The following is an 18,823-nucleotide window of genomic DNA, read 5'->3' as shown; positions in this document are numbered from 1 at the left end:
CTTTCTTGAATACAAAGCTAGCTTGACAACTTTGTTTACTCTGTATAACCACTCCCTCCTTAGCTCACTTTCTATACAACTCCATAGAACTATATGCCTTCAGTTTCACCAAGAAATCATCCTTAGAAATATCTTGGACTTGTTATAGAATTTTCAATTTCATGTCAGGTTTTGCCTTAGCCTGAGCTCTAGTTTGGACCGCCTGAGCTAAACTACCAAACTGCAAATCAACATCACCTTCCACATTCTTAATAATAACAAAACATGTTGGGTTATCTAGGCAAAGAGCCTTTGTACTTCCCACAAAATATGGACAATCAATGTCTACATAAGCCACTTTCTATCCTTGCTCACTTCAACCTACATAGCTACAGACTCGTGTTTTATCCAAGTACTGGTGGGGTTTCACTCAGCTTGACCTAACAATGACACAAGTACAACCAGTGTCCCTCACAGCTACAACCTATAATGACCATTTACAATTCCCTCCTTAGTAGGAACTATTGGATTTCTGTCACTCACAGTACTTAATGCCTCCTTCTTCCCTTCATCAACAAGTCACAGAGTGACTTACATATAGAGCCTTTGTGCTCTGTTGTATTCAAGTTATCTCATTATGTCACATCTACAATTACTTTCTTATCTCAGTACACTGGGGCCTCGAGTGGCCGAGTGGTCTAAAGCGCTCTCCATTACGGATCACTGCCATCTCACCTCTATCTGCATGGGTTCGAGTCTTGGATTCGGCCAATGTGGGTATGTGAGAAAGCTTGCCAGTAGCTTCTGGTGGGTCGGTGGTTCTTTCCAGGATTTTCTCGGGTTCTTCCTCCACCATTAATACTGGCTGCCATGTATAGTCTATCGTGTGCTGAAAAATGGCATTAAACCCCACAAAAACAACAACAACAAATCTCTGTACACTAACTGAATGCAAAGCTAATATGTTGAATGCAAGACAATGTAAAATATGAACTAATTATGTTGCAGCTGATCTATACAAGTATATTATGACATAATAGCCTAATATGTTAAAGGTACTAGTGTTACATACCTGAGTATGAATTACAGTCAATATATTTGATAAACATAATAGTCTGTAGGGTATAAATAATGACTAATAATAATAAATATGTAAGTAGTAAAAAACAATCAACTAGAAAGAGTTGTAATGAATAAAATAGAATCCTCAAAACAGCACTCATTAAAATATAAATAAAAAATAAAAGAAAAAAAATCTTTATCTCCCAAAAGTATGAAGTTACAACATGTTTCCTGATATCATTCAAAACAATAAAAGAAATAAAGAAATTTCATACTTTAATCTGGCCACTCTAAATGTCCAGGTTTTAGCTCCTGTCCATAGTACTTGTATATGTGATTATCCAAGTTTTACATTGCATTTGGTCACTTTATACAGACCCTTTACAGGCATCGTGAAGTGCACTTGCATCTCTCCTGGTGAGAACTATTATGCCACAATCACGATCATATTGCTTACATGAGTTTGTATTCTACAGTCAACTTCAGATAATATGTTTTTACAACAGTTGACATCAGATAATACATTTTAAGGTATTTATTATATTGCAAATCTAAATTTATTAAATGCATAAATAAAACAAATGAATAATATTAAGTCAGTTTATGACAAAGAACTGTAATTTCTAATGTTAATGTTATATGGTCAGTATTTTTGGAGGAACTTTATTTCAAGAAAATTTCCTTCCAAATTTTTAAGAAATTATTCTTGTGTGTGTGCATGTCTGGCTCACTTTAGCCTTGTGTGCATGTCTGACTCACTTCAGCCTTGTGTGCATGTCTGACTCACTTCAGCCTTGTGTGCATGTCTGTCTTACTTCAGCCTTGTGTGCATGTCTGACTCACTTCAACCTCAGTCTCTCTGCATGGGTTCCAGTCTCAGGATGATTTAGCAGGTGTGGATATGTGAGAAGGCTTGCTAATTGCTTTCAATGAGTCAAGGGTTCTTCTGGAATTTTTCCAGGTTCTTCCTCCACCAGATATACTTACTGCCATCTAGCTTATCCTGTGCTGAAAAATGGCATTAAACTCAAAACATCAATTCTCTTCAGCTGTCAATCATAGATCTTATTTTGTAGCACCTCCCTCCTAATTTGAATATATCTTGACATACCTTCATATGGACAATCATATGTTTTCATCCTGAGAAAACTGGAATTATCTGGGTTTTTCGTAACTGTCATTTTCAGAGGAAAGTGCCTTACTTCCCACCTTTTAGAAGAGTCCAAAACATGATCTGCTGTACTGTAGGAATTTACATACCAAAAAAGACATTTAAATATTATGACAGAGACATTGTTTTGTTATTTACGTTTCTCATTCAAAATCAGATAATTTTCCAGTGTTGTACAATATAACATTTCCAAGCGAAAATAAAGTGCAATTGGAAAATTGTTTGAAATTATATTAAAAAATGGCCTAAACTTTTGATATGAAACTGAAGATGACAATTTGGTGGTTGAAGGAACAGTTAAAAAGATTTATACAAGATTGAAGAATAAAATTGTAAACTTAACTTTGATCATTTCATATAAATTAGCTCTTTATCCAGTTAATGATGAAGCCCCGAGTGGCCATGTGGTCTAAAGCGCTCTCCATTACGGATCACTGCCATCTCACCTCTGTCTGCATGGGTTCGAGTCTCGGATTCGGCCAGTGTGGGTATGTGAGAAAGCTTGCCAGTAGCTTCTCGAGGGTCAGTGGATCTTTCCGGGTGATTTCCTGGGTTCTTCCTCCACCATTAATAATGGCCGCCATGTGTAGCCTATTGTGTGCTCAAAAATGGCGTTAAACCCTATAACAACAACAACAACAACCAATTAATGAAATGGAGTTTCTTTGCCTTCACCATTAAACAAATTCAATTCTTTATTACTCCAAAATCTGATACTTCCATCATACATCTATTACTGTATTCAACCACATGACTGGTAAAATCAAAACTGCATGCCAAAGGTATATACATTAATATACTGATCTTCTATTTGGAGCATGTTTAGTGGTTGGACCTTTTGATTTTTGGTTATAAGTTAAGATGCTTTGCCTAGATTTTACACTTTTATTGAATTTACTTGATGTCTTTAGCGTTACTGCTTGCACAGTCATAGAAACATAGAAATGGACAGATTAAGTATTTATTTTAAGAAAATAAAACCAGTTATTTTAGTCATAAATTGAAAGCAGTGGTCTTCTTTGCATATTCCATTTTACTGCAATAATGTTTTCATGTTCATAAGATTTGTTTTAATTGTTGCTTTTGTCATCCTTGGTATGCTGGCAGACATTCATTCCTAAAAATAGCTACTCCCATTTCTTGATCTATTGCAGTGCAGATACGCTCTCACACTATACAGCACCATTGTTTTCTTTCAAGATTTCCTTACTAGAATGACATATGATATAATTTCAGAACAGTAACATTGCCATTTGTGATAATAATGTCTGAGTTTTGTGTGTATCTACTGTACTGTCAGCTAAAAAATGGAACCATATTTGACTAATTAGTGTGTACATTTTAGATCATTATGACAGGTTTTCTTTTTCAGCTGCACTAGAGCTGTCTTGCAAGAAAGGAAACTGGACTGGTCATATAGAGGGTAGGCATTTTATTTTATGCTATATTCATATATACATCAGGTCAGATTTAACATTTATTTCATAAAATATTAATAAAAATTTCTACTAATTTTGCATGAACATAAATAATAATTATTAGCTTTGAATATTGCAGATGTAATTATCATTTTGATGATTTATTGTAATATTGAAATTGAAGAGAAAGAAAGAGAAAAGAACAAAATGTATGCACTCTTTGAAACAGTGATTGGATTTCAATCATCTAATAGTAAATATTTGTCGTGTGTACGTGTGTTTGCAATAACATGTAGTGGAAATTGAATCAAAAATAATAATCCTGCTGACCTGTGATGAGTAACCTAATCTGTTTCAGTAGTCAAATGTTTACATTGTCATGTACTTTTATTTTCACAGGATCTTTCGAGAGCATTCCAGATTTCAACATCCGTATAGAATTCAAAACAGAAAAGATACAGAATGTGGATGATGATGTTGTCAGACGTCAGAGGGATTCCACAAATCCCAGACTAGACACAGTATTGTCGAAAGTTCACTTTAAATGTGACAAAGTTGACACGGGGTCCATTATTATTCGTCTACAACCACTTTCAGTAAGAGCATTGAAGAAACTGAAAGATTCAAAGCCAGAAGATGTTATGGCCATCGTGAAATGCCTTCTTACTAAGGAAGATTTGAAGAAACTTGAAGCAGCAAAGCTTACCTCCATAGAGATAAAGATTGAAGCCTTAGATACTACCTTACCTAGTAAGAACATGTCAGGTGCAGTGCACATCATTTGAATTTATGTTTGTGAAATAGTAAGATTTATGCTGAAAATGTACAAGATAACCATTCAGAATCATATAAAGCACTATAATACAGTCTTATCTTTTACCAAAGGTAAATACCTTTCTGTATTGAAAGTACTTTTAGACATTGTGAATAAATAGAGCAACTTGAGTAACACCCCAGTACATTATTTGTTTGGAATTTGAGCAAAACAGAAATTTCAGTACAACTGTAAAGTTATATTTTTTTATTTTACTCTAATGTTCGGACATTTATAATTACAGATCCAATTTCACTGAAAGAGGAGGGCATCACAAAAGAGGCCATTGTTGAACATTTCACCTACCTCTCTACTTGTGTGCCAAATATTAAAGAGTTCATACCAGCATTTCTTCAGGATGATCAAATAAGTGACAAATCGAAAACATTCCTAAAACAGATTATCAGTATGAAAGGGGAAGACAGGAATGAAGCATTTTTAAGATTCCTCCTGCAAGAAGAATCTGGAAGACCTCGAATCATCTTTAAGCGGCAGCTGAGAAAAATGAAAGAAATGTCTGTTTTGCAAAAACTGGGCAATAGGAATGAGATAGGTTTGTATTTTATGGGCATCTTTTTTCTTTTTCATGCTAAATCATGCTGAAAAAAATGTTCAAACTTGCCTGTGTCCAGGTGCATTTTTGGCAAAAGATTTCTTAAACAACGTATCTTTTGTATATTCAACTTTTCTTGTTGAAAGGCAAAACCAAAAGTGTCTACAACATTCTTTGAAATAATGAAATTGAACTTTTAAGTCTCCAGCATACCATTTTGGATATCTCCTGAAATATTTACTTTGTCAAGTTAGCTGTGCAGGAATTATCCCCTGTGGCATGATAAATGTAGAATGCAGAACAAAAAGAATTATAGTAAAAATAATAATTACTATGGATATAAAGGTAGTCAAGTAGCATCAATTTCAGGGTTTTGAATCAATGTTATTTTTCGTATAAAATCATAATTCAGGTTAGATGTTGAGTATAATTTAATTCTTTGTAAATGTTGTTATTTAATTCTAACTGATAACATTAGTCTTTCTGTAAGTAACCCCAAATTTTTTTATATCAAATTTCAATATGAAATTTTTATTAATCTTCAAACATTGTGTTGATACTCTCATAATCTATTAGTAATATAACATATAATAGTGACCAATATGATGGACATCTAAAACTGGTCTTCCATAATTTATATATTAAGAAATGTAGAAAGTAGACAGGTCTCATTGCATTTTGCAATTTTCTGGAAATGTTATATAATACATGGAAGATAATGTTTATTTTAAGCATGGGTATATTAATTAGATCATATACTTCTGTTCATATAACCTGGCTAGCTTGTGAGCAAGATTATGCAAAACCACAAGGCATGCACAAATTAAATGCATTTTCAGTTGGCGTTTTGTTTTGCTATTTTAACAGAATCTTTCAACATGATTTTACAGAAATCACTTGACCTAGGCAATGCAAATTGCAAGCATGTAAATTTGTAATAGCAAAATTAGTGAACAACTGACTTCACTAATCTTGCTATTACAACTGAGCATGTCAGCTTTCAAACAAAGCAGATCACAGAAAGGTGGAGGTAAGAGATATGCCTAAAATGAAACAGGTGCTGTTATTCCTTAAAAGGATTAATATAGATATGGTAGTGCAGAATTAATTTTCTATTATATCTGACATTTATGAGGCTGTATTTTAGAATTTCTAAGCACTTGATGTTCTTGTAACAGCACACATCTCCAGAGTAGATGGTTAGCTGTAGCAATCACACTAATCACAATTATAGTATATTAATCTCTAATTAGCATTATTTTTGTGCTTTTTACACTGAGGAATGACTCGCAAAGTAGATGTGTACCCCAAATTATCAGCTTTTGCCATCATTTTTACCACACTGAGTTACAGCAAGTATTGCCAGAATATGGTGGTCACAATTCAGATTGAAAGTAGGGCCATTATAATATATTGGTGTCAGCAGTGGGATAAATTATTCATCTTGCAGACATGATGGATAAAAACAGACTAATAGAAGACATTGACTTGCTTTTGCTGCAGTAAAGACCTGAATATATAATGTATACTATAATGAGAAATGCAGATATGTTTTGACTTGATATAACTTTCTAAGAGACATTCAGAATTTAAAAATATGAGTCCCCAGTTACAAGCATGGTGCTTGATCAGCTCAAGAATTTGGTATTGCTGTGTCATTTATTTGTTTGTGAAGGGACAGATAAGGATATTAGGAGGGGAAAGAATATTGTCTAGTCCCAGTCTTGTCCTTAGAAAATAGATTAGTGTTGTGAAATCTCAGGATTGCAACTAGTGATATTTGCCAAGATCAAAATCAGTACAAATGCCTTGAGGATTGCACAACTCGTGTACCAGTACTTTGGATTTTGTAAGCAGAGATAGATCGCACACAGTGAAGTAAGACACATAGAAATTTAACCTGTAATAGTGCCATGCCATGTAGACAGGATTTTGGAGAAAAATCAAACAAAGAGAGATAGGATTAAGCAATGGATGATACACAGATGCATGCATGCTTTATAGGCAAACAAAGCAATGTATTAAGTGGGGATGATAAAAATTCTGACAGTGATTTTAGAAATAGAGCCCACCATTCTTATAAGAATAATATTATCTGTGGTGAGATTTGCACCAAAAAAAGGAAATACCAATCAAGGGGTTATATTATATGTCTCCCCAGAGGGCAAAGCCTCGTGGTAAGACAAATAATGTAACCCCGTGACTGGGATTTCCTTGTCTTTGGTGCAAACCCCAACAAAGATTTTTTTCATCCAATATAAGTTGAATGAACTCTTCGTTTTTGCAATATAGTTTTAATTAGCACATTCAGTAGATACAGTATTAATCACTTGCTTTTATTTCTTCGCATTAATCTGTAGGTCATGCAGTCTTATAATGTTTTATGAAAATCTGAATAATCATTTTAATAGAAGCCAACTGTATTTACTGCTTATACTCCTTCACTCACAAACAGCTACAGCTAACTGTTATAATTATTGTGTGTATTGTGTGAAAAGGTCTAAAACTACATGTTGTTTACATAAGGTGCTTTAATATGAATCTGTTAATGAGAGTTATGGCATGACGTGTCTATCCGAAGTACACAATTTGTATGTGTCAGAAAATAACCGCATAAAACTCTTCATAGTATTGAGGTATTATCACATTTAATAGATGGCTGTTATTGAAATTATCAATAAATAATTAATATTTATTACAATGAAAATGTTTAATTTTCATCAGTTCTAATTTAACAAAAATCTGTCATAAATAATGTTTGTGGGTACACAGCTCTAGACATAACAGAGAGTAAACTTTAGTATGAATGAACATACGTTGGATTATTTGTGGGTTATCAGAGTTTGTATCACTATCATATATAACTCCTTTGCTTTGGAGGAGGTGAAAATGTTTGTGATACACAGGTATTTTAATTGATATTGATTATAAAATTACCTCTGTGTATGAAAGACATTCTACAGTCCCTAGTGGATAACCATGTGCTCACAGTCTCTTGGAAAATGGATATTTTCTGTCTTTGAAATATAGCAAGTGTTGTGATTAGTAGTGCAAGGAAATACTACAGGGAAATCTGCTTGTGAAATAATTTGTGGCTGGATAATTGATTCCTTCTGATTGATAATTGCAAGATTTGTCATTTCTGATTGCATGTACATCTTGATTCAACTGGGGTACAGTGGGGATGTTTAACGGAAGAAAACATTTCTGGTTGTTACTAAGTTTTGGTAGTTGTTGAGAGAGTTAGTATTTTTGTGACCAGTGTTGTGTATAGCCTATATGTCTGGAGCATTGTTTTCTATTAGTTTCTGACATATTTCTCATGATTGAACTTTTAATGCATTTAGAAGCCAAATCTGGCAAATTTGCTGTCATAGGCATTTTTTTTATTAATGAGTTAAGCTTTCTTGCCCTTTAAACTGGGCCTGTAAATTTTTTTTTTAAATTATTTGTTTCTCTCCTCCAAAATCTATTTTGGTAAATTTCTGAAAGTGTTGGCATTGTTTGATTGGAAGACAACTCCATTGAGTCAAACAGAAGACAATAATGGTTGCGTCGCTTGATAAAGTATGGTAGCTCCTGGTGCAGGGAAACCATGACCAAGATAACCTAATATGACCTGACTGAGATAGGAAAAGTAAGGTTAGCAAAAAAGCAAGATTTCTGTCACATGGGTGAGAATATGACTGCTTTGTCATGCAATATCTGTTATAGCCACTCTGTAATAACCTTGACAAGGTACAGAGTAAGGAACACTGGAGGAAAACCAAGCTCTGAGCTTTGTTGAACCATGTACATTAAAGAAAGCCCTCAACATGATACCCAGTACATTTATTGATTCCACCTAATTGATTGATTATAATACACATTTTGATACATGTGCAGAACTCAACAGTTGGAATGTTTCTCCAAGAGCAAATAACAAGAAGTATTTGGGAACCTACCAACTGAGGATTGTAACAGTTACAAAATGAGCCAGATAGAGGTGTCTTACTAGATGAAGGGCCACCAAGTTAACAATTGGTTTCATATCCCTGAGTGTGGTCTGAAAATGATATGGCTTAAAACCTTGGCATACCCATCTATGATGAAAGGTTTAATAGACACACTCACCAGTGGTGTTGTTTGTTGTGGGTTTTTTTAAAACTGCTGTTTTGATGCAGAAGCAAGAATGACACAACCACAATCTATGCCAAAGGATGCCAAAGGCTTGAAATCAAACAGTGAAAGTTGGAATTTAGCTAGAAGATGTATTTTATAAAGCTGAATGCAAGTGCCAGCAACAGAGATATGTTAGAAGTGCTACAGCTGAGACTGAAACAAAGGAAAATGATCTTAATGAAATCACCTTATTAAGCAAGAAACACAGGATTTAAGTAAAGGAGATACCTTTAAGCAGCAGAATTCTGTACGCCCATAATAATGTGATACCCGTCATCTTGCTCAGGAAACTGATACAGCTTTTTTGACATCTCTATACAAGGTATCTGCTTCTTTATTTTATGCTGAAGGATTAAATTGCCACAGTACAAGACAGTGAAATGCCATAAAAGAAGATGACAACAATTTCCACAGTGAGCTGTGTCAAATTTTGAAATAGGAACAAATATGATAATTATGGGATCTTTGATTTTGGAATCATACATAGTACTAGAGTGAGCTTGATTATTAGCTCAGGAGCTACAGCTCTTTGTAAAAAGCACCCAGTAGTGATATCTATAAAAGGTGAAATGACAAAATGCAGATGGAAATTTCCTAATGCAGAAGGTATCTAAGTCATGGACCTTTTTGAAAAACTTTAAATATTGGTTTGCCTTCCCACCAGGTAAGATGTGGGTACAAGGGTACAGTGTACCCATTGATGAAAATTATCTTGGGTTAGGGTGTGAACATCCTGCACTAAAATGATTCCTCCAGACTATGAAATGATAACAACAAGGAATATTAAAATGAAAATGAGTAAATCAGAGAGAGTAACTGAGTTAACCAAATGTTGCTTTGAGACTGGAATAGATCTATGGGATACACTTTAATTTGAATCAGTAGAAACTTTGACAATATGCATACAGAGTTCGACAAATGAAACTCTTAACAATACTTTTCACTGGCCAGTTGAAACTGGTAAATGAAGTGTTTTACCACATAAAATCACGAACTGGAAAAGCCACAAAAAAGGAACCAATGCCAAAGGAGTTAAAACTCTCTTAAAGTAATACTCACCACAACAGAATTAGAGGCATGCGCCAGTCTGAATTTTTGTGACTGATTTTGTTAATATATTTTCCTATTCAAATCATGACCTTGTTCATACTAAGGCATACACCAAAGATGCTAAGCCTATAAAATAAAAGTTAAAGCATTTGCTGCATCAGTTTCCTAAATGAGCTGACGGATATCAAATTATCATTTGGTAACTGGGTAGGCTTGAAGGATGGAAACTTTCAGTATTGTATGGATTAATATAATTTAAATGATGTCAGCAAAAGATGCATAATCCATCAAAAATCAACAAGGCTCTTAATTGGTTGTTTCAAGGTTTTAGAAGTTTGATTTATGCTCTGGATATGTTATGAGCTAAACAGCTTACAACTGCTTTCATAACAAGAGAAGTATATTAGTTCCTAATGTTATTCTTCAATTAATATAGTACACCTACTGCAATAATGAAGATGTTCTTGTGGATCTTTGTTGGGATATATATTTCATTTACATGAACTGTGTGTGACATGTTATGACTCTAATTCTTAAACTATGTAACAATAGTGAACCCAACATGTTTAGCAAAATCAACAATAATTTATAAGCTACTGAGAAAAAATTTAAGAGGTGCTTACAGTAAGTTAAATCCGAAATAATCCAAAATATCCTATCACAAGTCCAGAAGTACAGAATGTTCCAAATGAATTCCATTAGTTTTGAAAAAGTCATGATATACCACTAGTCATGAATATCCTGATGCTTTTCAGTAATGCAATCTCAGTAATTCCAAAATAATGTACTAGCCCAAATGTCAACGAGAACTTTGCAGTTCAAATGAATATTTTAAATACGTAATTCCTCAGATATTATATCTGAACACATCTGCAGACTCGCATCATAGATTCCCAAAGACTTGTATGAAACAGGAATGAATAATTTGTTTACCAAACTGCTATTTATACTTATTTCACTTGACTTAAGACACACCAGAATGTTTGGGAAAACTAAAGTTTCTAATGGAAACTTCCACTAACTCATTGACAAGGTTGGGACTTGAACTCAAATTCTAATAAATATTTTGTTTACAACTTACAGTCACTACAAAGTCAGGTATGCAAAAAACTCTATCCACAACCTTCAATCATGGACAGGGGGCCCTGAGTGGCCGAGTGGTCTAAAGCGCTGTCATGGATCACTGCCATCTCACCTCTGTCTGCTTGTGTTCGAGTCTCGGGCTCGGCCAATGTGGATATGTGAGAAAGCTTGCCGGTAGCTTCTCGTGGGTCGGTGGTTCTTTCTGGGGTTTTCCCGGGTTCTTCCTCCACCATTAATACTGGCCGCCATGTATAGCCTATCTTGTGCTGAAAAATGCCGTTAAACCCTATAACAGTAACAGCATCAATCATGTACAGACATCAAGCACACATTATAAATAAAATGTCCATAACAAAGTTTACAAAGTAGCCCTGACAGACTCCAGAAGTGTATTCGATTGTGTCCAAGAAACTAAACTAAAACCTGGACCTTCCAATTCCACCATTTAAGAAAATCCTTTCTGTGGTATGTCAGGTCTGATGCTGGAAATGATGCTGAAATTGAAAATATTAACGTGGTACAAGCATTTAAGGTACAGTGAATTACAAGATTTTTTTCATCATGCCAGGATTGCCAGGCTATCATACAGAATAAAAGCTGAAAGTTTCAGGTTGCCTTATGAATGTCATTCTAAAAGCCAAGAATAAAGGATTCCAGTCTCTGCATTACCTGACTTGACAAAACTGGTCATAGAGGCTTGTGGAGCCAACATAGGTGTTGTCATATTTTAGCAGTCAGATTTTAACCTAAAGCAAGATTGCATCACTCGAAAGGAATTACTTGCACTGGTATATTTATGAAATACTGTAAGCATTACCTTCTTGATAGGAAAATCCTTGTGATGATGGATCACAGTGATCACAAATGACTTTTGAAGACAAAAGGCTTAAAGGTACTAATTTTCTGCTTGATAATTTATCTTACTACTGTGCCAGTCACAAGACAGTATTTTTGAGGGTCGATGCCTTGAGTTGCCATTCTTGTCAACAATGCTGTACGTCTAAAATGGATCCTGATCTTGTTTCCTGCATTTCCATTGTAATGGAAAGGATCATTTTGGTGGATGAAGATCTAGTTATGGCATAGACACCAGATGTGTATGTTACAAGTGTATTGAGAAAGGAGTGAAACCAGAGTGGGAGGATGTGTGCAGATATGGAACTGTGATGAAATTCCTCTGGTGGCATGTTGGTTAGAACTTTGTGTATGTGTGTGTGTGTGATTTGGATTTTTAACATAGCTTTAACAATTTTGCAGTCATATTGCTATGATATCTGCAGTGTGGCAGTTGATAGTGATGTCTAGCACTGGGGCATCATGCTGCAGACATGTAGCATCATGTCCCACCCCCAGGCACATTATCCTGACACCAGGCCAACCAGTCCTAACACTAACCTCTTAATGCTGAGCACCAAGCAAGGAAGCTGTTAGTATCATTTTTTTTATAAGTATTTGGTATGACTTGGCTGGGGATTGAACCCACAACCTCCTGCATCCGAGGCAGACACTCTGACCACTTGGCCACCTGAGCAGTTAGAACTTGGTAAAAAATAGGAAGTCACAAAGTACCAGATTCTTGTGTCTGATACAATGATTATATATATATATATATATATATATAGTGTCATGGGCCTTTTCCATAAGCATGCATGCAGCAGCGACTATTATGAGAAATGGGTGAGATCTTTATTTTAGACAGATAGGCAATTATGGTTGCTAAAATTCTTATCGTTGGTTGGCTAATTTGGCAAGTCAGCTTTCTTACTCTGATCAATTAAGAAAACAGTTGAGTCTCTCATACCAAGGGATGTGTTCATTGATGAATATCAAGAAAATAATAATATCACCCTTTCACCCCAAAATGATGGTACATTGAAGAGGTTTGATAGAATGTTCTATAAGTTAATGAGTGCATGTGTGCTTGATAATTCTGATGGGTTGCTCCCATTTGTTATGACATCCCATCGATCATCTGAGTATAAGACAAATTGATATATGTGCTGTATAATTTTATCCTGAAATGGAAATTTTTGAATCCTCTGGACATAACTCAGAAATCATTAGTCTTATGAAAATGAATTTTGGTGGGTGTTTATTAAATATGCATATATAGATGACATGATTAAATGAATTTAGCATGTGATCTCTAAATAACATATTTTACTGCAGCTCTTCGTTGCTGCACTTATCTATATGTGCTTTGCAACCACAAAATTAATAAAGTTTATATATATGTATGACATTGTTTTTATTGTGAATTGTATAAAATAATTGTAAAGTATGTAAGGTTATCATCTACCATAATTACATCTTGTTGTATTTAAAGAAAATTATTTAAATAGTTACGTCTTCAGTTGAAATAGCAATTTTAAAAAAGGTTGTATAAGACATGTTTAGTTCAGTCTCAGCTGATTTTAATGTACAAAAAATTCACTTATATTTACATTTGTTTTCAGACAAAGTGTTAAGGGATGAGCTTGGAAAGGATGAAATCCAGATGAATTATTCCTACCTCTTAGATGAGCTGGATGGTCGTGAATTTCTGAAAATATTTTCCGAAAAAGGCTTTTTTCATGAGGAAATATGTGACAAAATCTTAAGGTCTCGAAACCGCCGAGAGAGGACACAAGTTTTTATTGACTTTGTCTTGGAAAGCAAAGATGAAGCCCGGACTCTCTTTTTCCAAGAATTAGAGTACAAGCATCGGGCAGTTTACTATGTCCTGATAGCAACGAAGCAGGCATCCAAACCTTCTGCAGGTAAGATGAAAATATGCATTCAGTTCAAAGTAATGATAGGCATAAGCAAAGCATTTTCACGGTATGTAATAAAAAATCTTATTATATACAGCTTTAATAACATGATGAGAATTATAGTCTGATCCTTAGCTGAGGAAAAAAGAATGTTGTGACTTTCTTTTGAAAAAACGTTTATCCTTCAAGGTGGATTTTCATATTTAGCCAGAACTTTTTAACTCTTCTGCCATTTACTATAATTATAATATTTTATATATGTAGACTCACAATCAACACTGGTGGCCATGAAGGCAGCTATATGCGAGAGGTACGATGAAGTTATTGGAGAGACAGAGCCTAAGGCATACAGAGATGCCTTTGTGGAGCGAAAAATCTTCACGGACCAGGAATTTCAAGAGTTGGTGAAAATTTCTCCAAGGGAAAACCGAGCTGCAGCATTTTTGAAACAACTACTTCATGGAAATAGCATTTTTGCCTTGAAAACATTTCTTTGGGTTCTAAAAAGAACAGGAAATGAGGACTTGGCAAATGGTTTAGAAAATGACTTTTACATGTTTGATGGTGAGTTCTGTCATAGTCTTACACATCTGATATGCATGCTTATGATGACAGAATATTAAACTAAGTAACAGGGAAGTGGTGCCCTTTCAAAACGTTCTGAAAGTGTATTCTGCTTTATTTCAATTATTCATGAAACATAGATCCTGATCTCTAATTAATAATACACAATTCACCAAGATTAATTAAATGATCTTTATTCAGGTAAGCTATTTTCAGGTATGCCCTGTTTGTGGGCTAATTTTTATTAGGTGGCAACTGTTTTTTAAGATTTGCGTGAAACAGTCTTTTGAGGTACTGAAACTGTTGGCAGAATGTAAAAATAAGCAGTGAGATAACAAAAAGTCATGCCACACTTCAAAGCTTGAGAATTATGTTTGCTGTTTTGTTTCCAATTGGTGCCAGTGTTATATATGTGCATCCCTGTGTATAGATCTGTAGAACACTCCCACTGTATACAGGCAGGATAGGGAAAGCTAACCCCAGGGCATAAGATTTGAGTCAAGGATGAGGCTTGCTGAGTCACTGGTACAAGTCCTTCTCCTCAAGGGATACATTTTCTTATACTGTCCATATGTTAGTGCATATTATTCATCTTGTCCACCTTTTTTGATGAAAACATTGCAGAATATTACAAGTGTGTGTATGAGTTGAATGTATACAGTGATGAAGTCGGTTGAATGTTGTCATGAAGGAAATGTGTGAACTTGTTTACCACTAGAGATAGATAGATTTATCTAGCCCAGAGAAAATGCAGGATATCACAGGCACAAATGACTTCACACAGGAAGCACAGGAACATATCTGCCTGCAGGGCCCAGGGAAAAATTTGTGCGAGTTAGAATCATTGATTTATTCAGTGGCATCGACAAACAACACCATTGCTATGTAATTTATGCTAGACTAAGATTCAGATTATATCAGTTGATGCAGCACATTCTTTATTTCAAAGGGGAAGAAGTGAATTTGCCAGAGATTGATGGTATGAACAAATGTACACTGATGACTGCAGTGTTGGAGGCACAAATCATCATTGGTATGTTTTATTAATATCCAGTATCAAACTGTCACACAAGTTTGTCTTTATAAAGGGCACAAATTTTGAAAAGTAACATTTAGTGTTTTAGTAACAGTTGTGTCAAATAGCATTTGAGTTGCAGTTAAATTTTTAATAACAGTCACAGTTCAGTAAGATATTCCTACTTTAAAGAAATATAATACATTTAATAAAAACAAAACTGACAAGACCAGTTTGGAAAGTAAAATGTTTTTGTCTTTACCAGCTGCATTATTCTGCAAAAGAGTAATTTATGGGTACATGATATGCAAAGAAAAGATAATTATTAAATTAGAAACAACTTCTCGATTAAAATAATTTTCCATTCAAATATATTGATTTAGGAACACAAAATGTTCTCAGTTATACAGGAAATCTCTAAAGATTTATAATTATATCTCAGGTAAAGAATCTCAAAATAACTGTACTGAAGGTGGATATCCTCTTCTGGAATATCCCCTGGAATGCTGGGACTCGGAATCTATCCCAATTGGTGCTTCTTTCATGCATGAAAATCCAAGTGAACTCGTGTCTCGTAGTGACCAAAAGGTTATTACCTGGATGCAGTCTTCAGGAGTTGAGAAAATAAAGCCTGCCCTGAGTGGGAAGAGAAATTATTCAACATCTGCAGAAACATCACCAAACAAAACCATATCTCAAGGTAAGAACTACATAACTGAGTGTGATACGATGTTCCCTCTACGTGGTGATGATTAATAGATATGTCCTCCTTTCAGATAGAGTGATGGACAGAAGGAAGAAATGAAACATAATATGTTCACTTAGTGATGCATTTTAAAAGTATACTAGTATATAATTTGCATATTATTGAAATAATTTTAATCAAGAATATATTTTATGTGATAGGCACTATAAAAACAAAAGCCTCAATACAAACTTTCCACCTGCTGTTGAGACTTGGTTTCGAAAATATTTGCTCTCATTGATAATTCAGTTAGAAGTTGCAGATGTAATATAAAGGGTTAGTCCCTGTATCAGTCTTTTATACCAGTATTAATGTTGTGCTCAGAACTTTCCAGTGAACACAAAGCCTACTCAAGATACTGAGTTTCATTTAATAGGGAAATGAATCTTGGAGACTATTCATCCACATCAGAGACATCAAGCTCCACTAGTAAAGCCTATTCAAATGAGTACTGATCCATGATACATATCAATTCATTCCTAATGACACTGACAGTTGATGCTGTGGGTTTAATGCCATATTTCAGCACAATATAGGCTATACATGGCGGCCAGTATAACTGTTGAAGGAAAAACCCAGGGAAACCCCACTAAGAACCACCAACCCATGGGAAGCTACTGGCAAGCTTTCTAACATATCCACATTGGAAAGCCTGAGACTCGAACCCACATGGACAGAGGTGATATTGCAGTGATCAATAAAGGCAAGGCTTAGACCACATGGCCAACCAGGGACCCTCATTAACATTTGAGCTAGTGACTTGGGTAAAATTTCTTCAAAACAACTGTAGGGATCTAAAACTGACAGCCTCAACATGCCATTGACTTATATTATCCTTGTTGTGAACTTGGCCTTGAGGCAGAAGTATAAGTGTGAATAAGTGAAACACTGTCAAGTCAAGATGTACAGAAATATGAATTTTTATGAAACTGTCTTCACCGATTCATGGTTTTTCAATGTAACTGGATACATGTCATGATTTATTTTATCTTGACTAGAAAACAGAGGGCATGGATATGGTATGGGATGGTGTTTTCAGTGTAAATGGATACATGTTATGGATTTATTTTTTCTTGACTAGAGGGGGCCCCGAGTGGTCTAAAGCGCTCTCCGTTACGGATCACTGCCATCTCACCTCTTTCTGCGTGGGTTCGAGTCTAGGATTCGGCTAATGTGGATATGTGAGAAAGCTTGTCAGTAGCTTCTCGTGGGTCGGTGGTTCTTCCTGGGGTTTTCCTGGGTTCTTCCTCCACCATTAATACTGGCCGCCATGCATAGCCTATCGTGTGCTGAAAAATGGCGTTAAACCTCACAACAACAACAACATTTTCTTGACTAGAAGACAGAGGGCAGGGCTATGGTATGGGATGGTGTTTTCAATGTAAATGGATACATGTCATGGATTTATTTTATCTTGACTAGAAGACAGAGGGCATGGATATGGTATGGGATGCGCTGTCTAGTCATGGTGTGTAACTGTTTAAAAGTTCATGAAAATATTTTCACTGGCTTAAAAAGTTTGATTCCAGACAAGGATATTGTCAGAGCTGCATTTCCCTTGCTGTAACAGTACCCTCAAAACAGGAGGCATGGCTGTGTTGTCTGAGTCTGTCAGCATGGGATATTTTTTGGAAACTATAACATTCTGATAATGTTAATTCAACAATTATATTTTGAACAAGGACACAAATCACATAATTACAATTTTCTCCTTAAAATATGTTCCCCAATCACATTAAAATTAAATTTATAAGCCTGCTACCTCCCAAATCCAGCTCTACTAAAAAGATGAAAATTCATCTTTTCTGCTGATCATATATATACAGTACTCTTGCCCATTACCTCCACTTGCTGCCACCTGGTCTCACTAGTTTTTAGCTTTGCTTCCATACTATCAACTTTGTATGTGATACCTTCCAACAATCCAAACTAATGTCAGTGCAGAATCAGTCATCCACCCAGGAATTTCGACTTCATGTGTGTATTAATCTCTCCTCAAAAAGTTGTATATATTATTTTTAATTTGTTTCCAATTTTTGAGTGAATTTGTCACATTGTCGGACTTTGTCAATTTAAACCAGGTATACAGTATGCTATCATTTAATGCATGTTGTCATTCACAGTTTAGGACGACACTGCTTATTTTTGCTTACTCTGTTAGTAACAGGTGTTATATTAGTAACTTCTGTAGACACCGACTTGTTAAAAAAATTTTCTCTTGCATCATTTCATTAAAACTTGTCAACCAAATGTATCTAATGCAATAAATTTAAGGCAAGGGAAGAGACAGAGTCTTGTTTAGTATATACCAAATGTACTTCTTCTCTTTACTGCACTTTGTGGTCAGAGGAAATCTGGACTGTAGTTTTACAGAAAGGAACAAATCTCACAAAGATAACTTTTAAATCTTAAGCATACATTATAAGTCAGCTTCTCTTGTGAACTTTGCTGCTTT

General features: G+C 35.0%; 1 protein-coding gene across 1 annotated transcript in view; it reads left to right on the top strand.

The window, feature by feature from the left end:
• The window catches only part of LOC149775604 (uncharacterized), a 58,362-nt gene that overhangs the window by 26,430 nt on the left and 13,109 nt on the right, over positions 1-18,823 (top strand). The window contains exons 10-16 of the mRNA XM_089944473.1: positions 3,585-3,635; positions 4,030-4,380; positions 4,689-4,997; positions 13,748-14,050; positions 14,309-14,608; positions 15,558-15,641; positions 16,066-16,323. Coding sequence (XP_089800599.1) covers positions 3,585-3,635; positions 4,030-4,380; positions 4,689-4,997; positions 13,748-14,050; positions 14,309-14,608; positions 15,558-15,641; positions 16,066-16,323 — 1,656 coding nt within the window. The remainder of the gene's footprint in view (positions 1-3,584; positions 3,636-4,029; positions 4,381-4,688; positions 4,998-13,747; positions 14,051-14,308; positions 14,609-15,557; positions 15,642-16,065; positions 16,324-18,823) is intronic.

Source organism: Sinohyriopsis cumingii, chromosome 19, assembly GCF_028554795.1.
Source record: "Sinohyriopsis cumingii isolate HCF-2022 chromosome 19, ASM2855479v2, whole genome shotgun sequence".
Classification (NCBI taxonomy): domain Eukaryota; kingdom Metazoa; phylum Mollusca; class Bivalvia; order Unionida; family Unionidae; genus Sinohyriopsis; species Sinohyriopsis cumingii.
This window is presented reverse-complemented; position numbering and strand designations above follow the sequence as displayed.